Source organism: Stylophora pistillata, chromosome 13 (genome assembly GCF_964205215.1).
Source record: "Stylophora pistillata chromosome 13, jaStyPist1.2, whole genome shotgun sequence".
Taxonomy (NCBI): Eukaryota; Metazoa; Cnidaria; class Anthozoa; order Scleractinia; family Pocilloporidae; genus Stylophora; species Stylophora pistillata.
In genome coordinates this window covers 22,225,520-22,250,289 of record NC_142531.1, presented here as the reverse complement: position 1 = coordinate 22,250,289, position 24,770 = coordinate 22,225,520, and the positions used below count along the sequence as shown (strand labels likewise).

The window sequence follows — 24,770 nt, the reverse complement described above, 5'->3', positions numbered from 1 at the left end:
GGTACCCAGACTCTCCGGAATTACTTGGACGAGAAGTACTCTTGCCACACGCTCGACGACAAACAAGATGGCGGCCGGAGGGTCGATGTATGACAGGTTTGTGTTTTTCTCTAAGAGACTTGGAAGTCCTCTTAACAACTTCCAATAAATACGTATCATGTGCTCTTTGCATTATTAATGCACGGTTGTTTTATTCGAGAGCGATTGACATTTTTAGTAAATTATGAATGGTCAAGTTGACATAAAAGGATAAATATTCGTGCATGGGTTAATTGGCATCGTAAAGATCATAGCTCTTAAGAGGGTTGGTCATATTTACAGTCAAATGGAATTGAGAGACGACTTTTCGTTATCTAATTTTGAGTACTTTCGTCTTTGACATTGAAGTTGTTATTTTAATGGGAGTAACTACAACGTTTCGTGTTTTTCCACGGATCGAAAATGCCTAATTATTATGACGTGTTCCCTAGCTTCTCAAATTGGTGAAAGATTGCTTCAAGCACCCCTAAACCACAACCCATAGAATACTTGAGGGTAATGCCGATTTTAAAGTCTTGAGTTTAACAACGCTGACTTTTGAAGTTGACCAGGTTCGTGTCGCGCATGAAAGCGCGCGTATTATTCAGTCCATGCCGGTCAAGGAATCGAATTGAATATATTGGTAACTTGTCATTAGTGTCAATCTCTTTCAGCAATCTCAAGGCGTAAAGTTGTGAAGAAGATTAGAATATCAACAACGATGTAGGACGCTGCCTTGATAAAAAGAATTACCACTTGAAGTTGTTACTCTGTTGAAGATCCCACGATGTCCGGGGATTTACAAGCAACGATAGAATTTGCCGTCGAATTTTCCACGTTTCACAACATTGATCTGTTTCAGCGAGGGTATGTAACACTTGAAATCATTTTTTATGCAGAAAGTGTGTGGCCAATTAATTAAATTTTTATGGTATCTGTATTTCCTTGATTACTCCAGGGATTAGAAAGAAATGTACCACTTCAAATTGTAATAATAAAAGCAAAAATTGAGTCAGTGACCTTGATCGCGTGATTTTTTTTTTCTAGTGAGGATTTTCTTGTTTGACATCTAAATCTATTTATTATAGGATCAGAATGTAATGAGTGGAAATTCATAGATGTGAGAAACCTATTGATCTTAACACCCTACTCAGAAATTTGAGATTTGTTAAGGGAAGCTACACTGCCACTGTCAGTTACTTTGCTCATCATTTTGATCTTTTGTCATAAAAAAAAAAGAAACATACTCCCTCCAGGCGTCAGCTCTAGACGAAGTAATCTAATTACATTCTCCAAAAGAAGCATTTACACGTACTCTATTACAAGTTCTCTTATATTTGTAGAGACACCGTCCTATTTTTGTTGGGAATTCTTTTTCCTGTTAAAATTCTAACTGAGTTTTATTCAAGTTCTTTGCATTCTTTAAAGATATACCTGAGATATATTTAAAGAAACTTAATAAATTTTTGTTATATTTTCCCTAACAGTTAATTTCTCTATCAATTTATATTGTAATAATTTGTATTTAAATAAAAGCATTATAGGGAGGCCCAATATCATAGACGTCATGGTTTCTAAATTTAGACCTCCTCATTACGTACTATAATTAATTTTGTTTCTGTCCACGGTTTTCTTTGATTTCTTCCGATTATTACACATTTTTTTTTCTTTGTTTGGATGAAAAACAGATAAATTGAATATTGAAAAATGATTTGGTTCAGAGTGGGGTTAGATTTAAATGATATTGAAATGGTACCCCCTGTTGAGTGCAAAAATAGGAACTGATATTAAGTTCAAATGGAGATCTGCTATTAGCACGTTGTGGGGTAGAAAGGAATCCAGAATTTAGAAGAGAAATCACAGATTTAAAAGGTCACAAAGGGCACAATTCACAAAACTGTTATTTTCTTAGTTTGTGTTAAGTGTTAAATTTTTGATGTGTCCTAGACTATTCTTGTTTGATCCAAAAATATTTAAGAGATTAGAAATGCCCTAACAAGGCTACAGGCTCATCTTTTTGAAGGCATCACACAGTGACTTGAAATAATAAAATGGTCCTCATTAAAAAAAAAGAGAGAGAGAAAAACTTTGTGCAATATTGCATAACATGCTAAAATTAATGCTGACTATAAGTGGTATGGCTGGCATTCATTCTAGGAGATTGAGGTTCATGCAACATTTCAAATTGTAACACAAGGAGAAAGATGCAAATTTTATATAAAAATGACAAGGGAACAGGAGTACTGTTTTTTTTTTTTTTATTTTTATCTCTCTTTGACATTAGATCGTGGAAATTATTAGCAATTTGTTTAAAGAGTGTCAAGCACGGGTTGCTAAATTGACAAATGACATATTATTTAACTCACGTGCCATATTTTTTCTCCAAGTTGTCATGGTGCACAGTACAGCTTGGAGTACTGTGTGCGAAAAGATTTTATATGATTATGAATTGAGGTACCATATTTTTACTGGCAGGTATTACCATGTTCGTTGTACTCTCAAACCTCCTGTGAAAGCGGCAGCAAGTGTAGAGGTAGAGAAAAGGCTTGACACTGTTTCAGGTAAGTAATTCAATAAGTGTAAGAGTTAATTGCAATAGGTAGCACTGTATTTTTGCATTTTTTGTGAATGACAGTCACTGTGATATCCGCTGCATTTTTACGGATATCAAGAATTAGTATATACTAAAACAGTGCAGGGTTCGACATCTCTGCTAGCCCGGTAGCCCAAGGCTAGTAAAAATTTGGTTGGGCTAGTAAAAAGCCACGTTTAATAGCCTGCTGGCTAGTAGAAAAATTGAAAGAAATTATTTATAATTAGTTTGCTCGCAGTTGATTAAAAGATGAGAAGGTTTAAATTGTAATGATAATGCCAATAAAGAAGGCATAAACCTTTCATTTTCTGGCATCTTTTTTTTGTCTCAAGTGTCAATCGTAAACATTGCTAGATCCCAGACTGCTCTTAATGGTCAATATCTTTCCCAGTCTTCTCCCTACCAATGTTGCATTCCCTTGCACATCGCCTTGCACGATCCCCTCGCACTTGAAAATTTACTTAACTTTTTCCTTAAATAGCACATTATGTTATCACAATTAAAGAAAAAAATGCCATTCTTTATCATTTTAGAAGACCTTGCCAATAAGTTTAGAGGAAGGTTTACTTGTTTGGGGTTTAAGTAGACCTTGAGGGAAATTGATCCGGGCTACCAAGTTGTGTTTCGGGCTGGTGAATTTTAGAAATCACTAGCCCGGTGGCTAGTAGTGCAGGTAGCCAGGTGTCGAACCCTGCAGTGGATAGCGTTGAAGGTGCGCTCTGATTGGCTAGTGAAAATCCTAATATCCTTTGCTATTTACCTCTGAGCAACTCAGGAAAAAATGGCATCCTGGTTTGCATCCATGACAAGCGAAGAGATCACTCAAAGTAATGACGGTGGCATGTATTATCTCACTGTTTTAGTATATACTAAAACGACTATTCACCTCAGTGTCAGTGGTTAGTGGTGGATATTTACCTCGCCGCTTCGCGGCTCGGTAAATATCAGTTGTAGTTCAATTTTTTCTTCTGGTTTAATTTTTCCAAACCAGTTTAATTTTTGTAAGGCAGTTTTCAATCAACTGTCTGAAAAAGGGCCTTCATTTTTTGGGGTGTGGATTGAAAAATGGGGCTCGGCTTTTTGGGGGGAAATTCTGAAAAAGAAGTAGACTGCAGATAAGAACGAAATTTCTCCATTTATCTCTCATCACCATATTATTCCTTACTCTCTCCTTATCTACTCCCCTAATACTCCTCAGATCTTTTTTTCTTTTATATTCCTGACTTAAGACTAGGCGCTCTATCATTATTTCAACTCACCTGGACTTGAACCATGCACCAACATTTTCAGAATCTGTTGCCGTCTCTTTGATCCATTAGTCCACGCTAGATTTCGTTGACAACTCTCACCACTTTCTACTCTATTATAATTTATTAGTCCCAGGCTCTCCTCTGCTCGGCCAAATTTATTATTAAAATATTCGTATGCTTACACACATGCACATTTGATGCAAATTTGGACTTCGAAAGAAAAAATGGCAGAGAACTCGTGCATCTCAAAAGAAAATTTTCTTCAAAAATTACATGATTTAAAAGCGCAACAAACCAAAAATGAATCGCTAGTAACTTTGTTTATCGGCGACAATTTTTTTGACAAGGCGAAGAGATATTCAAAACAGCAAACCGAAAAGTCCCTCGGGCTAGATTCAGGAGAACAAACCTATTTACAAATGACCAAATGGGAGATGGACACAATCAAGCGAAAGAACTGGTCCTATGAAAATGATTCGCTAGTAACGAAAGACAAAAAGAAAGTAATTGCCAAAGGACAGCTTCATAAGGTTTTAAGCCTTGCACACAAACACATAAATCACTGAGGAAGACAGATATCCAGCAAATAGATCAACAATAACTACGGCGAAGTCAACAGTAAAGTAATCAGCCTGTTTGTTGCTTCATGTCATTTTCATGCTGAACAAAACTCTATTACCAGTCGTGTGAAAATGGTAGAAAAACCCCTTCAGTCTCTGCATTTCCTTTCTCTTGTTGAGATTGACCTAATGGATTTCAGAGACAGTCCATGCAACTGCACAGAACCTCACACCTGGACAATATTGTTATTTAACATTTAAGATTATAAATAATGACTTCACTACCTTCCCATTTTTGTATTGCTTGTTACTTAAGACTCAGTAATAAAATTTATGTGTTGCAAAAACATTATTCAGTACTTTTAAAGAAAAAAAAAGAGCTAGACTTGTTCAAACAATTCAAGGTTTTCTTACTTGAATACACTGCTGCAATACATTCCCTAACCCTAACCCTAATCTTAACTCCAACCAGCAAAATGAACATTTGCTAAAATGTGGACACCTTAAAAACACAACTTTATTTTATACAGAGTACATTTTGCATGTAAAACATCAAATAAATAAGAATGGGCTGTGCGCTTACAAATTTTAAACCAGTTTGAAAATTCTAAACCAATTTAAAATTTTTAAACCAGTTTAAAAAAATTAAACTAAAGAAAAAATTGAACTACAACATATCCACCACTAACCACCTCTACTTTGGTGGGTTAGTTGTTAATTGGTCACAGCTAAAGTCTTAAAAAATCAGGGACTAGATATGCATTTAAATCCTAAAAGTAGGCACACCTATAGAGTAATATTGGTTCATAGCATTGGTTTCAATTTTTTTTGCAAGAAGCAGTTGAGGGCGGAATTACCGGCTGTGATCTCAAAAGAAGCCAAACAAATCTCTGATTTAAATTCTGAACAGACAGCAGTTAGAGGCTGGATCAGGCCTTAATTCATGAAAACCCCATTTATTGAGACCATGACTTTTATCAAACCCACTTAATTTCAATACAAGAGCATTCAAGATGTCATAGGATGGCTTCCCAAAATTAAAAATTTCCATTTCTTTTTCCTTTATATCCCTATGTTACTGAAAAAAATATCATAATAAACAATCATCTTCACATTACTTTATTATTTGTATTGGACTGTACTATCTTAGAAGGGTAGTGTGTGGTATTATTATTATTATTATTATTATTTTATTATTTGTATTGGGCTGTACTATCTTATAAGGGTAGTGTGTGGTATTATTATTATTACTTTATTATTTGTATTGGGCTGTACTATCTTATAAGGGTAGTGTGTGGTATTATTATTATTATTATTTTATTATTTGTATTGGGCTGTACTATCTTATAAGGGTAGTGTGTGGTATTATTATTATTATTATTATTATTATTTTATTATTTGTATTGGGCTGTACTATCTTATAAGGGTAGTGTGTGGTATTATTATTATTATTATTATTATTATTATTATTACTTTATTACTTGTATTGGGCTGTACTATCTTATAAGGGTAGTGTGTGGTATTATTATTATTATTATTATTATTATTATTATTATTTTATTATTTGTATTGGGCTGTACTATCTTATAAGGGTAGTGTGTGGTATTATTATTATTTGGGAAGGTAGCGATGTGGTAAATTGGAGCATTCCAAGTGGTCAGTATTTTGCCATATGGACATTTACGTTGAAATGGTGATGATCAAACTATTTTGTGCATGAAAGCTGCTAAATTCAAAACAAACAAGTTTGGTCGGATTGCCATTTGATAAACTCCTAACCAACCTGGTTTGCTTGAGCTGTATTGGAGAATATTGTTCCTTGGTCATTTTTGTACAGATCTTGCTGCATTAGGTTTGAACTACCATGACCAGCCAATATTCCCTATTATTACACGACTCTGGCAGTCAAAGGGCCAATAACTAAAATCAACCAATCAAAATGCTCTATAGCCGGTCAATATTCTCTGAGTATTGGACCCGGGCACTGTCCCGAATGGTCCCGAATGATACCGCACTTGTGTCCCTTTGAACTTCAGTGATGTCGTGTAATAAATCTCTTATTAACCAAGCTTGCTCGGGACTGTACTGGAAGAATATTGGCCTGAGGTCTTTTTTGTACGGACCTCGCTGCGCTCGGTCCATACTGTCAAGACCTCGGGCCTATATTCTCCCAGTACGTCCCTCGCGCTTGGTTAATAAGATATAGTGCGGCCTTGTGCTTGGTTGATAAGAAGTTATGGTGTAGTTATGACATCACTATAACAACTTATTATTTTCATTTTACATCACAGACAGCCAAGGGGCAGAATACCAATTTGGAGCAACAATCGACTCTTCTGGACAGACAGCCATCTCCAGAACATTTCAAATTCTTTACAGAAATGAGTCTGTTGTGTTAAATGATTCTTTTGTTTTTCGTCTCCATTTATTGGTTAACAGTGACAAGGTAAAAGTCCTTTTGAACTCTCTCTCAAATTAGTTTTGAAAACTGTATGGTTGAGTGTCAGAAACTCAAGATGGTGTGAGAGTTATAAAAAAGATTGACTGGTGTTAGTAGTAACTGGTGGTAGTAACAAACCCGAGCTACTTTCCAACAACATCTTGTCTACTTAAAATAAATCTGATTGTGCCATAATGTGGCTACATACTTTGTGTAAGCCACACAAAAACTTAAGAAGACCCTTCGAGAACTCTTAGATTGTGACTGTTACCAGGACTGGCAAATCCTAGCAATCTTTGCATGCAGTGAGGAAGGCTAGCATCCTTTAAACAGATGTAGAAGAGATGGCTTAACCCCTTTTGCCCTTGAGAGTAATTGGCATCTAATTTCTCCCTACAATATTAAGTTCACAAGCTAAGAATAAAGGATATGATCACTAGTAACGAATAAAAGAAGCTCTTGTTTGTTAAACAAATCTTCCTTATCAGTACTCTAGGAAATTTATAGAGAACAGTAAAGGAGAATACATGCATACCTGTATCAGGGTGTAATGGATTCAGATATACTGCATTGAAAATGATCTTATTATTGTTTATTATTATAATTGTTCATATTAGATTGTCCAGGAAGTTGACCAAGCAGATTATCAAATGTTGGTGGAACTGTTTTTCTCGGACTCAGACTATGGGTAAGAAATTTGTTTCTTAGATAAACACCATCAACAAGTTTGCCCACTCACATAATGGTTTGAAGTACATATATTTAATACTGTGGAAAATTCATTTTAATTACTTTCTTGCTGTGACATGGATGTTTGTGAGGGCTGTCTTTTCTTTATCTCAATCCCAGAAATCAGTTTTTTTTTTGTTTGTTCACAATTCTAAGTATTTTGATCTACTCTAAAAAAGGTATTAAAATTTAGGAGGATTTTTTCTGTTTCTCCTGAATGTTAAATTTATGACTGCTGCTATTATTCCTTAATAGGAAGAAAAGCAATTCTTGAAATGTTTCGGTTATGTCAGGAACATACATGTACCATTCCTTGTTTGAGAGTTTGAAATGTTTTGATTTTGTCAATGACATACCGGTACTTTTCCTAGTGTGAGATTTTCCACATAACATATTCATGCTCTTTGCTCCAGCTTTGCTTGTCACTAATTCATCAGTTCTGTAGCAACTTGATCAGTTGTGTCCTCTCTCTGAACAACTTGAAGGAAAATATAGTAGACTATGAGCAGTCCCTCCTTTTTGGCAAAGTCTGTCATGGGAGTTAAAAAAATCAGTGAGAAAAAAATTGATGTAAGTGCACCAGGCTAACATCAATTTTATTGCACATATTTTTTTTGTTTGACTTACATAACAGACCTTATTAAGGACTGCTTATAGACTCTGGGGACTTGAGTAAACTGGATATTTTAATTCAATCCCAAGAGGACACATTTCTCGTGTTTTGCTCTCTCCAGTCAAGGCGTAATTCTTATCATCTGTGTTTTCTTATCACACAGAGTTGACTCAGTTGAATCTCTCACAAACGTAAGCACACAAACGTTAAAACTGCACATGTCCTGTGTGAAAGGTCTGCATCACCATGTGCCTATCTTGTTTGACTACTATCACTTTGCTGTCATCGACACGACAATTCATGCCACCGTAACAGCACTGGGTCTTCCTGATCACAGGTAATTGCAGAAAATTTCTCTAGATGCATGCAAAGCCTGTCACTTTATTCTAAAATATTGTGTTTATTAATTGATTAAGGCTTGCACAAGTCAACAGTACACTGACAACAGAACGACAGTCTGCATGCAAAGATTGTGGCTAAGCACCAGCTGCTGGCAAAATTCACCGGTGGAAAAAGTGGTGATTGCCAGCTTGATTTTTAGCTGTGATCGCTTGGTACAACACAACAGGCACTTTGATTTTACACACTTACAATGGTTGACCATCTTTGAGCCACTTCACTTGAAATTTCAGCCAGCAGCGTAATTTCTTTGCTACAACCCTGTACATGGTAGAAGAAAAACATTGCATTTTTGTAAAAAGAAGAATATGTAATTTATGTTGTTGCTGTTAAGTCACCTCAGTGATGAAAATTTTTTTTTCTCACTTTCCTCTCTGCTCTTCATTTAGCATTGTTAGACCTGTGAAAAACAACTGGCTTGGCAAACCACCATCAAATATGCGAGTATCAACACCAGCTTTCTATGTTGTACTCTTCAGTAATAAAGCTTTAATACCTCAGGTTAGGAATCCTTTCATTCTTAACTGGCATCAGATTAGTTGTACTCTTGAAAACAAGAGGATGCTAATCAGATGCCCAGAGAGACAGATAGCAGCCATCAATGTAAAGCTCTTTTGCATAGGGCTTGTTACAGATCCATTTTCTGTAACATCAGTTTAAAATATTACTAAAACCAAGGGCTTTCCAATGGCAGGGCTTGACACTAACAGTAGCCCACTAGCCACAGACTAGTCCAAATTCAGTTTTGGCTAGTGGTTTTAAATTTCCACTAGCCAGTTTGGCTAGTAAACAGACTGAAATTGTCGTAACATCTAAAAACACCTAGGATGTTACTTGGCTATAGCTAGCAAGTTGAAAAGTTAGTGTCGAGCCCTAAATGGACTGATCAATGTAAGAGTTTTCAGAAGAAGACATAATTATTCTCCTCTAATGGAAAGTTCAAATCTCAAAAATATATGTGCTCAAGCTACATGTGCCTAACTTTTCTCCTTTTCAGCCACTGTGTGACCCAACCAAACAGTGGTTGGAAAGGGGACTATTGGTAGCCACCAATACCATAATATTTATTTATTTGTTTGCAACTTTGTCATCATTAGGATACTAACATGCTTGTATACTAACTTTACAGAGTTCTAAGACATCACTTGTTGAGAAGCAGCTGCAGTTTGCTTATGACACACACAGGTTTGACAGTCCTTGTACTTTTATTACTACGTATATGAGCACGATCCTTCGCAGTAAAGCACTATTTGAGCAATAGTGAAAATCAGACCTGAAAAAAATTTCAGGCCTGTACGGGATTCGAACCACTGACCTCAATAGTGCTTTACTTCGCAGTAAAGCACTATTGCTCAAATAGTGCTTTACTGCGAAGGATCGTGCTCATATACGTCTCATAACCGCAGTTCACACATATGTTTCATATGTTTGTTGTTGTTTGATTTATCATCTACGGGTTTATGTCGAATTAATTTGATGGCCTGCTCCCAGTTGGCTTGTTAGCTCAATTGGTAGAGCGCTGCACTAGTATCGCAGAGGTCAGTGGTTCGAATCCCGTACAGGCCTGAAATTTTTTTCAGGTCTGATTTTCACTATTGCTCAAATAGTGCTTTACTGCGAAGGATCGTGCTCATATACGTCTCATAACCGCAGTTCACACATATGTTTCATATGTTCGTTGTTGTTTGACTTTTATTACTAGTTGTCCTCATGTTCAAATTAAAAGATAACATTCCAGGGCTCAACTCTAACTTTTCAACTTACTAGCCAAGTGGCTAGTGACAACTTATAATTATGTTATGACAATTTCAGTTTGTTTACTAGCAAAAATGACAAGTACACACATACGTACGTTACTTGACCACTCCCCATTGGGGCTTTTCAGAGCCAATTCCCACCCATCCCACCCCAGGGGAGGACATCCACCACACAGTAATCTCGTGTGTGGGGATTTAACGTCTCCTACCCCTAACCCTGCAGGAGACGGGGCCTACGGTTTATTCGTCCTTATCTGAGAAGACTAGAATATCTATCCAATTCTTGATTATAGAAAGGTAGCAAATTCTCCTCACTTATTTTAAGACCATGAGTATCGGTCCGGCCGGGGCTCCAACCCTCGACCTCCCGCACAACACAATCCAGCGCTCTAACCAATTGAGCTAACCGGGAGGCGAAGTGGAAATAAAAAACCACTAGTCAAAACTGAATTTCTACTGTCAGTGTCAAGCCCTGCATTCTTAACTGCCATATATTACTTCCAAGAGGTGGGGGAGGGGGGGGGGGGTGGGTGTGTTGTGGGCAAGAAGGGGAAATAACTCTGAATAGTGTGAGGGAGGAGAAATCAGTGGCTGAAAAAATGATAACTATTGTTTCATGAATCATTTCTCTCTGTATAAGCAGATATCAAGTATTCACTAATTGTGAGAATATGATGCACATAATATTATTTTACTGTTCTAATGAGCTAATTTATATTTTTTCAATGTTGATTCAGGTCATTGTGTAGCACTTTGTTGTCTGCCCAAGTGAATCTGTTAGCTTATTTCCAATGCTTGAGTGAGCTGCTTCCTGATAATCAAAGAATGGATATCGGTAAGACTTACTGTCTTTTGCTACTGCCTGATTTACGCAGAAAGAGTCCTTTGAACTTCAATGCATATTTAGATGACCAAGATAATTGTTTCTCAAACTCATTAATAATTCATCAGGTTACAAACCAATCACGATACGCCAATTTGGCCACATGTGTGCGTTTAGAAACCCCGATGAAACACTGGACAGAGGCGTTTCCACTATACTATCAAATCCTAGAGCTTGATAAAATGTCAAACCCCACTGATGCCAAAATCAGTCAGAATTTTTTCATTGTTCTTGGCTAATGATGCACGATTGAGAAGCAATTTCAAAAACTCATGCTTTGTGTTTCATTGGAGTTTTCGAACACTCAACCCCGATGAAACACTCGCACTCGTTTTTTGAAATATTACTTCAAAGAATTTGAAATCAAACTGGTGAGCTTGTTCACAAATGATTCTATCCAACCCTTTGACCTCTAATAGTGACCAACATCTAATTTCTCCACACAAAATCGTCACTGAATCACACTTTATGGTCACGAGAATAAAGGAAATGATCACCAACTAAAGAAGCTCTTGATTGTTGTACAAATTCTCCTTGACAGCACCCAAGGAGATGTATGGAGAACAGTTTGGAGAAAACAGATACTGATGTTAGGGTGTGAAGGTTTAAGACTTAAATTATTCCTAAAGCTTACAACAGCTACAAAATCTTTCTTGTTTGTCAGGATTTGTCGACTTTGGGGAAAAGCTTGATGTACTTTGTACTGCAGTAGAGGTATGTGGTCATAATTTCTCATCTGGTCTATTGAGTGAAAATAGTTACGACTGTTACATGTGAATTCTTTGGAAAGTTTACAAGCCAGTTACATGCAGTCTGCCGCTGGCTGCCTTTGAGACATCTGAGTGCCATCTGTTTAGCTTGCAAGTAGACTCTTGTCTTGTGTGGAAGGTGCACTTTAGGGCCCCTTTTCAGACACCTAGGTACAGCAGACTAATACATGTACACCATCAGCAGCTGCTTATAGAAGAAGTAAATTATTAAAACTCCTGAGAAAATTCACCCTTGAGTATTTATGGTGCAACAGAACAACTACACACTAATCAGTTGTATTGAAATTATGACACTTTTTTCTCAAAAAAATTAATTAACATTTTGTGATTTTCTTTTTTCCAGGGTACAGTTGGTTGTGAAGAAACATTTTCTCAAGTTTGTAGTGACCTTAACAACCTTAGCTCTGAAGTAAGTTAAACTTGTTAGTTTGGGTAGATTAAGAAAGCTCGAAGATCCAGTGAACTATTGTCTTGATAAAAATCATGTCTCCACAAGGGAAATGATTGGTTTGCTTATCAATAGTTTGTAGCACTCTGGACTTTTCAAGTCAACTATTATTTATAGTCAACTATATTCTGTATTCTATTCTTACCAGTAATGTGTTGTGAAATTCAACCCCGTCTGACTGTTTTGAAAGAAGAATTTTCGTGCATTTTTCCTGAAATTTTCATGGTAAATGATGTAAAGATTGCATGGCATTCCAAGAAGAGGAAGACATGATTTTCCTGTAGAGAATTGGATAAAAATACAGCTTAAGTTTGCTTCCCTTGCCAAACTTGGGACTTGCTTAAGTTGTGGCTTGTTTATTGTTTTACAGCTTTCCTTAGTATGGTCACAGTTTCTTGAGTTCTTCAGCCTCAACAAAGCTATCTTGCCTTTTATGAGAAGAGAGCACCACAAACAGCGGGTAAGAATTAAGTATGTTGTTGCCACCCGGTTAGCTCAATGGATAGAGCGCTGAACTGTTGTGCGGGAGGTCGGGCCATTCCATTTAATATCTGCAGCCCCCCTATTGAAGGCCTGGGATTTCTTAGGGGGAGGGGGGTCAATGCTATATTTTTCTTAGGGGGGTTGAACCATATATCTGAGAGGGGTCGCCATAAAGTACCCTTGACAGAAATTCTCACGAATAGTTTCCGAAGGGGGTTCAGTTGGTTTGCTTGATAACCACATAAAATTCTGAAGGGGGTAATTTCAAGCAATTCTGAAGGGGGTTAAAAAATTTATTTTCTGGAGGGGTGTTACAGGAAAGCCTTCAATAGGGGGGGTGCGGATTTTTAATGGAATGGGAGATGTTAATTTCCCACGCATGAGATTACTGTGTGATTAAAGATGTCCTTTCCCAGGGTGGGATGGGTGGGTTGGGTTTAGGTGGATGAACCTAGTAGGGGGGACTACATGTCCTATTGTTCTCCCACCTGTTTAATGTACAAATCTTTAGAAAGGATCAGGAGTGGTTTGAAAGGGGAGAAGGAACAGGAGAGAGGAGGCTGAAAAAAAATGGGGGGATGAGGTAGAGAAATGAATGATGAAACGATGACACGAGGAAAGCGAGTGTAAAGAAAAGATAAGGTCAAAGCGAATATCAGGAGGAATCTGCTACCCAAGAGGAGAGGAGTTGCAATGTTTTTTTCTGATATTTCACTGCAGTAAAATCTGAATTCAGAGGCAAACTTCCGTGGGATTCTAAATGAAATACAATAGTATGACTTAATACTTTGGTGAGATTAAAAGCTCATCTAATTATTCGGCTATATTTTAAATGCTGTGATGATGTATTTTCATTGTACTTGTTTTCACAGCTCTCTCATTTTTCTGAAGCATTTTTCATCAAGGAGTATCCGTGGAATGAACTTCAAAATGCGCCACACTTTTTGTAAGTAATTTATCTTTGTGACAATCTTAAATTGAGCTAGTACAGGGATCCGAAGACCTTTCGTTGCCATCTGTTTGTAAGACTAGTACTGGCTTGCGTGTTGTTACAAGACTTTTTAGAGTTAAAATCAGTGACATAGAGAACATTTGGCACAAGGCTTTTCTGTGTCAGCTGTTTACATTAGCTATTTTTCAAGTGAGCCTTGGAACAGAGTTGACACGATTACCTCAGTTTCCAGTTGAGAAATTTGGCTGAGTAAGACTAGTACTGGTTTGAGAGTAAGATCAGAGATCTGTACAGTGAAATGGGTTGGTTAAACACGTCACCATTCATTCCCCCACAGATATCAACAGCAGCAAAGCTTGGCTCAGAGTGTGAAGACATCTCGTTATTACCAGAGTATTCCTCCAGTGCAAGTCGAGTGTCCTCTGTTAGATGGAGATCCTTCTTCTATTCCAATAATATTTGAAGACAAGTTTAGTTTCTTGGAGCCTAGAGAGCCAGGTACTGTCGAATCGCTCTAGACACGGACAGTCGTTAGTTCACTTCTTGGAGTGAGAAGTTTCTACTTTTAATAATATAAATTATATCAAAGAGTTTTTGTTTTTAATACTTTGAAACAATTGTTTGTAGAATGCATTTTGAGCAAGTTCTTAGTAAGAGTCTAAAGTGATCTAGGTTTGCATCGCTTTTGTTTAACTTTGCTCTGTGATTGGTCCAAAAAATTCGCGCCATACTCTCAACCAATCAGTTGGAAAACTAAGACGCGTGCAGTTTGCTGGTTTTTTTTTTCCTCTGAATTCCCATTGGCTCCTTGCCACATTTTCCCTGGCTGTGATTGGCTATTGTGATTACTTTGTTTTGGTGTCAAGTCAGTCAAACGAAAAGCGCTCCTTTGCAAACACGTGCTTAAAAACTGACGTCATAACAGAGTCTATTTCTTATGACCTGTTTTTTCAGACATCCCCAGAAACCCGGAGATGGAAGAAATGTTTTTCACAGTTGGTTCGGATGAGACTGATAATATCACTGATGAAAGTTTTCTTGTAATCAATGGTCAAGGTAATGTTTCTTAGGCCTTTTTTACCCTTTCTGTGGTTTCCCGCTCGCTGAATACAACTCATTTTGCGGTAACAGATGGGTTTGTTTGTCGCGTTGAACACCATTAATAATTGGTAAATCACACTATTGCTATCGAGTGAGTCACTTTCAAATGATGGTAGCGATACTTCGCCTGCTATACTGCTAGCATGCCAGCAGGTTGAAGAATTATACGACCATAGTTAGGTATCACGTTGGTTAGCTGTTTAGTGAAGCGTTTCGGAGTGCTCAGAGGAAAAGAGTCAGTGAAGGACAAGATAGAATCAGTAGTCCTCGCTCGCTCGTTCCCACAAACGGACTTCTTGCGAAAGGTTAGCAAAAGATCGACGATTTCAAAGCGCAAAGAAAAAAGGGCCAAGCGCGGAAAACGTGCCTAAATCATTCCACGACTAATTTGCACTCATTCCTGATTGGTTAAAGAAAAACACTTGTTTCGTTTCTGATTGGTCGGGTGGATTTTATACCAGAGTTTTTCAACCACATAATGGAGAAACTTCTGTTATTAGTTATTCGAATTTAGGCTCTTTTAATCGTCAGACAGACAACCTTTATTTTAGCAAGATAGTAATAAAAGCTATGCAGCTTATGGGGTCGTGGGAGATCTGTCTAGCTTTGAATATTGCCTGAAAATAACAAACAGTTTAAACTTCTTTAGATTCTGATGAAGCTGACAAGAACAGTACAGCGTCGAAAACAGTTTCGGAAGAGAGTGTTCATCAACCAGAGATACAACAAGGTGATCCAAGCCGTGCAACAGAGAAGGTACTCAACAGAGAAACGGATTTAACAGAGGGGACAGGCGAAGGAGATGGCACTGCTGCTCTAGATGATATAAACATTGCTTTAAATGGCGAGATAGACGATACACCAAACGAAAGTTCTTCTAATTTAACAGAAGATTTGTCATCATTTTTGAGAAACTCAGAAAGTACTCAACCGCTCATTGCCGAGGATGGGAACATTTCTGATTGTGAAACACAGTCTGAAGATAAAGATGTTAAAGTCGAAAGGACTAGTGAGGTAAAACCATTCGAATGTGATGAAGAGTCGGAATTTGTAGACGCTGCAGCAATAAATGGGATTGAAATGTCCCCTAGTGCTACGATAGACGTTGAGAATTCTGACCCGTCAGATGAAATCGATAGTCCTTCGCAAAACGCACCAGAAAAACAAACTGAAAAGGAAGCCAATGCTCAAAGCGATGCTGAGTCAGCACTGGTTTGCAATGATACTGTCAAAGAGTCTGCTGAAATCACTGACAGCTCGAACGAGGAAAATTCCGAGGATCCTGAACCACTGTTTATCGCTAATGGCTCCCAGGATGAGTTACTCTCTTCGTCAGCAACCGACACTGCCGCAGACTCGAGTAATAACGAAACGCCGATGTCTTCCGAAGCGTCCACGTGTGCAACTTCGGGAAATCAATCCGACGTCGTGACTGAACAGCCGAACATCAGTGGGATTTCGTCTCGTAACTCGGTGACTGTGACCGATGGTGCGCCCACTGGGCAAACGAGGAAAAACAAAAAGAAAAGCGTCCCTAAAGGACTTTCCTCGAGTTCATTGGGAGGTTGTTTTCCTTTGGCTTGCGCGGGAAACACATCACCTGCATTTACTTTGTCACGAGGAGATTCTGTGTACGGAGGAAGCCTGAGATCGAGGTCAGTTGAAATTTCTTAGGTACCCTAACATCAGTATGCATATTCTCCATACTGTTCTTTTTACATTTCTTAAGATGCTGGCAAGAAGAATTTGAACCAATCAAGAGCTTATTTTGTTGGTGATCATTTCCTTTATTCGTGTGACCGTAATGTGTGATTCAGAAGTGTTATTATGGAATTACGACGACGCAGACCATTCAGAGTTTCCTTTAAAACAAATCGGTTCAGAGATACCTTCATTCCAGCAAGCGCAAGACATTTTAACTAACATTTATTATAATTGTATATGTAAATTAGTTCCTTTTTAGGTTTGATTTTATTGTATAGTTCTATTACATAAATTATACACCTTTGCAATTCACCTTCCAGCTGCTATTAAGGTATTTTTAATAAACGTCTATCTATCTTGTAAGGAGAAATTAAGTGCCAGTCCCTCTAAGGGGTCAAAAGGTTTATTCTGTACTCTAGCCAAGTGACTCATTTGGCTGGAGCTTGTATTTCTTCCTTCCCCCCCCCCCCCCCTAGATGGGAGTCTAGTCCATCGTAATGTTCCTCCTCCGCAGCATTTCGTTAGACTCCCCTGATAATTTGCGGGCACGTAGTTATACTCTGGGCCCAGTTGTTCTAAGTCCCAGGAAGGGCTTACCCGAACAAAAATTTCGCTGGTCTTCATTTTTTGTGCACTCTTCTTGTTAGATTTGAAATTGCGAAAAGATCAGTCAAACGCAGTTTAAACTACGCATGTCAAGTATACAGGTGAGTCGGCAGTCTGCGAGTTTTGATATGAAGTGCCCTGGCTAATGCACTAGTTGTTAGATAGTTGTCGTCGAGTAAGAGGGAAGGAACAACGACATCTATACTCGACTTTTTTTTGTCTAAAACAACTTGCCATTCCAAGTGATCCGCTCTTCTGGCAAGCTTGCCAAGATCCCAGCCATATTCCAAAGCACTTTTAACGTCGCAGCAGCAGAGTTTCTTTGGAAAATAACGTACCCCCTCCACCCTTTTTATTCATATTTCTTTTCATTTGGTTTAGCTCGACATGATTAAAAAGCATTTATTTGGTTTTTTAGTGATCGCCAGTTGGTAGGAATTCGTGAGCCGTACTTTAGCGCTGGGGCACCTGAAGGCATAGAGACGCATTTGATCGTGTGTGTCCATGGTCTGGACGGTAAGCTTTACATGTACATGTTACAAAACCTCTTTATCGCTTACAACCCTTAAATTCCGAAAAGTGATTAATATTTAACTTCTCCCTGTAATATCCGTACATCATCCAGCAAACAGGTAATGAGAGTTACATTGTTATCTTGGTCTAACACCAAATTCCTGTAACTTACTTACAAGGAAATGTGAAGCAGCTAGAGCGGAGAATTAACAATCATATTTTGGGAGTTCAAGGGTTAAGCACTATGCAAACTTGAGCTTATTTTCTCCATATAAACCATGTAAGTGAAAAAACACTCCAACTAACTTCTACTTTCAACACACTACTCCGAAAACTTCAAAACTAAAACTTTGAGTTTTGAAGTTTTCGCAGTAGTGTGTTGAAAGTAGAAGTTAGTTGGAGTGTTTTTTCACTTACATGGTTTACATGGCGTTAAGTAATACTTTCTTAGCTTCGGTCAGTATAATTTCACAACGAGCTTATTTTCTGTAACTAGTTTAAAGCTGTACTGACTGCACTTTTAAAAATTTATTAAATTTAATGAATTTTAATAAATTGTCTAGACATGTAAGATATTTTGGTGGCCTAAACTTTACATAGCACACAGAATTGATAACAGTATTTTTTTTCCCCAGGTAACAGCGGTGATCTTCGTCTTGTACGTTGTTACTTAGAAATGGCCCTTCCTTCTACACGACTAGACTTCCTCATGTCAGAAATCAACCAGGTGGAAAAAAAAAACTATCGCTATCATTGTAGACTACACTGCTGATGATCTATTGGAATTTTTGTCTCAAAGTTTCGCACCTACCCCTCCCCTCCCATAACCCAACAACAGTCAACTGATAACAAGTTAGGGCTGATGTTGGGCTAGGGGGATGGGGGGGGGGGGGTGGCTGCGCAGTTGCTCAGAAACTGACATTAATCCAAAGTTTCTATAGTTAATTTAGTTCGTAACGTGCACAGCCGCGTTTGAACCACAGGACCCATTATAACGACTTATACCTTCGAGGTATGCTCTTCCTTAGTGCAAAACATAGCCTGTAGGCTACACTGTGGGTTTGGTTTACGATTCCTGAACCCATAGAATATTCTGAATTTTAACTTACGATCAATAATCAAACCACGGTGTGATCCCCTGTTCTCCGCTTCGCAGCCTGACACTTTTGTGACATTTGAAGAAATGACTGAGAAGCTGGTTCAAGAAATAACGCATCACATCGAAGCTTATAATCTCTTCCCCACGAAAATCAGGTTTGTTGGTGACTGATGGTTGTTGTCCTAGGGTTGCCCTGCGATTTCCTTGTCACTTTGGCCATGTGGTGACTGAACGTGAAATGACAACTCGCAATTATTTTTGTAAAAGAACTTTGTAGCGTGGCACTCGGTAACTTGTGACGAGGTAACTAAGGTCGTCGTGTCCTGATTCTGCATCTGAAAAAGGTTGTTTTGATAGCAGGAATGGGATTTGTGTTATGTGCTTAGAACTGACTCGACTCCATCGGTTACTAAACGTACCCGCTGTTTGATTTTTCCCAAAGTGTTTTTTGTATTACACATGACCTTTAAAATCTGAGTGATACAAAAGCCAGCTAGAACATCCACCTCTGACTTAAAATCTTACTGGCCCCATTCGCAGGGCATCCAGTTTTCAACATTATTTTTTTCGCTTACCTTTTTGTTTGTTTGTTTGTTTGTTTTGGTAATCGAACAAGTATTATAAGACTCCTTATTTTGTTCTTGTCTCTACAGTTTTGTTGGTCATTCTCTTGGGAACATTATCATCCGATCCGCTCTCGGCCACCCTGAATTGAGGCCCTTCCTAGACAAGATCCACACGTTTTTGTCCCTTTCGGGTCCTCATTTGGGAATGTTGTTTCCAACAAGTTCACTTGTCAGCACTGGTAAGGCGGGTTTAGTTTTGTTTCACACGAGACTGCCTCGCAAAGCTGCCGGCGTTTATTCCGGTTTCTGTGTGACATAAAGGGTTTTCATGCTCTTCTGGCTGTTTGTATGGTGTATTATGTACTGTCTAGAGGCTCATTGTGGTGCTTTTCATTTCTACAGAACCTTTATAATTACTTTGGCTTGAAATTTACTTCAATCAACCTCAAAGAGCCTCCAGTGTTCCAACAGTAGCCGGGTGGCAGGTAGATCTACCCGTTCACAATGCAATAGCCACCCTCTTGTAAGCTTTACAGAAATGACACTGTGCTCCAACATGCGCATAATTCTCTTCAAATTTATGACTTAGAGGCACAAAAAAGCAACATTACTAAGATTTTACCTCAAAATGCAGGAAAAGGAAACCGCAGTAGTCTAAATGTTCAAAATGTGACAGGGTATCCCTTGGAATAGAGGTTCTGTTGGCCTTCAAAACTACCCATTTGTACCAAATTTAAATTGAACCACAGGGAGCCCAAATATATCTATTTTTTTTTCACCTATCCATGTCTTTTCGTTCTAGGCTTGTGGTTCATGCAGAAATGGAAGAAGTCCGATTCGTTGTTGCAATTGTCATTACATGATCATTCTGACCCTCGGCAGACGTTTATTTATCGACTTAGTCAGTCAGAAGGTAATCACCTTTATTAGATTTAGCACCGCGTTTACATGAAACGTGAACGGCAAGAGTTACCACGTGACCTTGTTTTTCCCGCCATTTTTTTACGTTTGCCGGTTGGGCTTTGCCGTTTCTTCGTGAAAGTAATCTGTTTTGCTTTTGCTGTGTACGTAAGATTTTCTTCTCTTTTTCTCTCACAGTGTAGAATTTAATTGCCGGTAAAAGGGGAACCAAAACTGTTCCTTGTAAGTCATACAGGGAAGCCTTCAAATCCACCATGACGCAAGCTCACGTGAAGCTAAAGCAGCAAGATTCACGCTATTTTACGCGAAACGTGAAAGGCAAAGCAGACGTTTGCCGTTTCACGTAAGCACGGTGCTAAATCTCGCTCCTTTCTTTGCCCTTTTCCTTCTTCTTTTCCTTTTGTATTTCCCTGTCTCGTCATTCCTTTTTCTGTGAGTGTTTTTTTAGACATCTTGTCTTGTGTGAGGTACCGTTGCCGCAACAAAGTTGTCTCGTGTTAAATAACAGCAACAGATATCGTCTCGGAATTCATCACTTTCATGTGAATCTGATACACGGCGTCTTAAACTCTCTCAGTTTAAGCTTGGGTTAGACATAACCAAGCTGGTGAATTTTATGAAACTCGAGGTTCTCTGCGCCTTTTTTTTCCAGGCCTACAGTACTTCAAAAATATTCTTCTGGTCAGCTCTGTACAAGACCATTATGTTCCTTATCACTCGGCCAGGATAGAAAGTTGTCGAGCTGCCGTGAAAGATAACTCTGATGTCGGTGAGTATTCGGCGAAGAATGGTTAATTGTATTTTAGAGCACTTTTGCTTATGTGGTTGTTGGTAATGTTGGATTTTGTGGGGGCGTTAACTCTTTAAGGCCCAAGTGCAATATATTTTGCAACAGCATTTTTTGCAGAGAGATGTTCTAAATATATCTTCTTACTGATACAGTGGCCAATTTGGAAGAGTGGGAAATTTCATTTTCAATGCTGTTTTCCGTAACCAATCAGATCCCAAAACAAGACCCGAAGATTGCTCGATCACAAACGTTTTTCCGCGCTTTCTTGGGCGTGCGTTGTGATTGGTTTTTAGAAACTTGCGTCGACGTCGTCTTTGTAACTAGTGAGATGGAAGACCAAAACGAGGCACGTTCTGATCACGTATTTCCTCGAGTTTGGAATTGATTACGTGTTTTTTCTTTGAACGTGGTTTCGGTTCGTCGTTAGGATTCCCTCCACTTTTCAAGTGATTAACTCATTTTAACAACGGCTTGCAATGTAACTAACTTGAATTTGTTTTTACTTCTACCAGCTGTTGCTTACAGAGAGATGATTGACAACCTTCTGAAACCATTGGAAGGGAGGAAAGACATGAACCTTGTCCGTTACAGTGTTTATCACAATCTTCCGAGTTCAGCAAATTCCTTCATTGGCCGAGCTGCTCACATAGCAATGCTCGATTCAGAACTTTTTATCGAAAAATTGCTGTTAGTTTCTGCGTTAGATTACTTTAGATAGGTAAACGTTTGAACAGTGCTAGAAGAAAGCGCGTAGCACATTATGTAAACCTTGTCAAAGATGTAAGACGTTGTTGCGTTGCCGAAAACTATCGGTACATTTTCGACAACCCTTCGAAACACGCACGAAGAGTTCATGACAGTAATCACTCAATCCGAAAGAACAACGCGCAATTTACGATGTTGTGATCGGCAACTCGCCTGAATATCGTAGTTCTCCGACGTCTTTCCGATCATACCTTAGCCCAAAACTAGAACTGTTCTTGCGCTCAACTTGTTTTACGGGACCATAGGAACCGGTGATGACAAAAGACATAGACGGGAAAGGTAGTTGAATAGTGTTGTAATGCCAGGTAAATTGAATTATGGTATAGTATAGATTCAATTTAATTTTTGATTGATTAATCGGTTATAATAGCTTATTTACTATTATTAGGATTTTATATGGCTAATAGCGAGAGAATTCAGGAAAATCGTGTGTACCTGTAGTTGCGAGTTCTAATATTCTGATTATGTGGTCTTCAGTCTTCTTCTCTAGAGAGAGATCTGTTTGAAAACAATTCTAGAAAATTGGGTTTTCCTTCCAATATTTTGAGCACATGCATCTAACTTTTTGTTTCTCCATTATAAATATCTTCCTTGGTGTTTCCCTTGCACGCTATACGCCTCTTGCGTGTTTTCCTTCTGTTATTTATTTGATTATTTGTTGTTTCTTATTCTTCCTTATCCTGATGAAGTGATTTGCGGTTCCTCGCATCACCAATCGCAAAGCACTTAAGATGGGATTTGTATAGTTTAATTGGGCTAGTGAACTTTTTGAAGTGAATTTTTTATTTGCTCCAAGTAAACAATTGAAATCATAAAGCAAGGCTTGAGCGGGACTCAAAAATTTTGATAATTTTGGTTTGGAACATGTGACTGAGTTACTTAGTTGACAAGGCTGCTGTTGCCCGTAGATCTTAGTTAAGACAGTGCACAAATCATCTAGGAAGGATAAAAAGACTCGTTGTGGTAACTCGTAATTTTGACTCTCGGTTGCAATATTTATTAATAAATACTCAACGGACAACGTAAAAAGTAATAAAGAGTTGTCAACAAAGAATTGTAATTAATTGTGGGTTAACTGTAATGTGAATACGCATTGCTTCATTTTGGTAAATAGAATATCCAAGGTAAATTTTGGTGTTTCACCGCTCTGCGCATCAAATATTCCCCCTTCCCCCCCCCCCCCCTATTCTATCTGATGACAAAGGTATACACCCATACTTTGAATCCATCAGTTAGTTTCTGAGATACCAGAAATCTCCAGATACCCAGAAAAATCTTCCTTCAACGGCAATGGGACGAGAAACTCGGGAAGTGATGAGTCACTCTTGGCACGAGGTGGCGAATGTTGCAATTCTTTTTGGTCTTTTTGGGGTTAATCTCATTTTCATGGCATTGGGATGCAAGGATTCAGTAAGTGGGAATATTGCTTGAATTCACAGGATATTCCCTAATTAAGCTAAACCAATAGCACGCCAGTAGAAAGATGTGATAGATCCCACTGGGGGGCACATTCAGTCACGTAATGCGTGCAAGCGAAGATGTGTTACGGATCATCTCGCCTTTTACTGTCGGAAAAAAAACTTTGATTTGGATAACCATGTTGGACATTTTGGTAAACATTGCGATTTGACGTCATCGTCCAAGTCCCCTATCAGTTTATATGCTCATTTGAGAGATTGCTGATTCCTTTCGTGTACGTCACAAATACTTTCTAAGTTTGTTTGCCTTTTACTAATACCTAGAAACCTAGCCTTTCATCAACAGCCTCCCGGGTAGCTCAATGGATAGAGCGCTGGATTGTTGTGCGGGAGGTCAAGGGTTTGAGCCCCGGCCGGACCAACACTCAGGGTCTTAAAATAATTGAGAAGAATTTGCTACCTTTCTATAACATCAAGAAATGGTTAGATGTTTTAGTCTTCTCAGATAGGGACGAATACATGGAGGTCCCGTCTCCCGCAGGGTTGGGGTAGGAGACGTTAATTTCCCACACACGAGATTACTGTGTGATGGATGTCCTCCCCTGGGGTGGGATATTGGGCGCACTTAATTTGGAGCCTCGCTCTGTTGTGCGACCCTCACCATACTCAGGCGAAAGTGATTAAAAATATAAAAAGACTTTTCACAATATCTCCAAATTTATAGTATTGCGGTCTAATTCTCTTTGACGAAACGCAAGCAGCAGTGACCCTCCTCACGAGTATATCGAATGAAGTTTCTGGCCGTCGACACCTCTGCGGGGAATTCGTTTGGCGAACTTTACGCGTCCAAGTCAGTTGTTTGTTTGTTTGTTTGTTTTCCCCTGTTTTCACTGACTAGCAAGTAATTTTAAAATACTAAGAAAAGACAAATTAATGTGAACGGTCTGGGCAGTAGCTATTAGGTGATCGTGTTTTATTTGCATCCAGGGAGCGTTCTTATATTTTTCTGCTTGATTGAAAAGATGTCCAGAGGCAGAAGTTTCCTATGAATCCAATATCGCAGTTTAAAAAATTGTCTGTAGTCAGTTAGAATTTACGAAAAACTGTCGTTCTTTCCCAGTTGCTTGACTTGAATTGTCTAAAGCGAACCAAACTTCCTTCTCTTTTTTGAAAAACCCATGCTGTACTTAGTTTAATTGTTTTTTGACGAGTTCGAGAGTTTGCTTTGACCGCTGTTGTCGATGGTAGCGAGCGGACGTTTCAACCACCTTGGCGCGCCGGAAGTAGGCCTTTATAGATTATGCTAGCATAATTTTTGGCAACAATTATTGGATTCAGTTTTTGTGATATCCGGAACAACCAAAGTCGAGGTAAGCGTTATCAGCCGAAGCC

The 24,770-nt window shown here is 38.5% G+C and overlaps 1 protein-coding gene across 1 annotated transcript; it reads left to right on the top strand.

Annotated features, from left to right (window-relative positions):
• The first annotated feature begins 27 nt into the window (after nt 1-27).
• Nucleotides 28-23,014, top strand: LOC111327710 (protein FAM135A). Its single transcript, XM_022931951.2, has 24 exons — nt 28-96; nt 693-885; nt 2,494-2,579; nt 6,713-6,867; nt 7,479-7,549; nt 8,367-8,540; nt 8,992-9,103; nt 9,732-9,787; nt 11,097-11,194; nt 11,907-11,956; nt 12,356-12,421; nt 12,831-12,920; nt 13,816-13,889; nt 14,233-14,393; nt 14,850-14,951; nt 15,646-16,651; nt 17,348-17,407; nt 17,725-17,822; nt 18,455-18,546; nt 18,976-19,073; nt 19,572-19,723; nt 20,287-20,397; nt 21,058-21,174; nt 21,708-23,014. Exons 2-24 carry the CDS (start codon nt 806-808, stop codon nt 21,911-21,913), a joined length of 3,315 nt encoding a protein of 1,104 aa, XP_022787686.2. The 5' UTR covers nt 28-96; nt 693-805; the 3' UTR covers nt 21,914-23,014.
• The last annotated feature ends 1,756 nt before the right edge of the window (nt 23,015-24,770 follow it).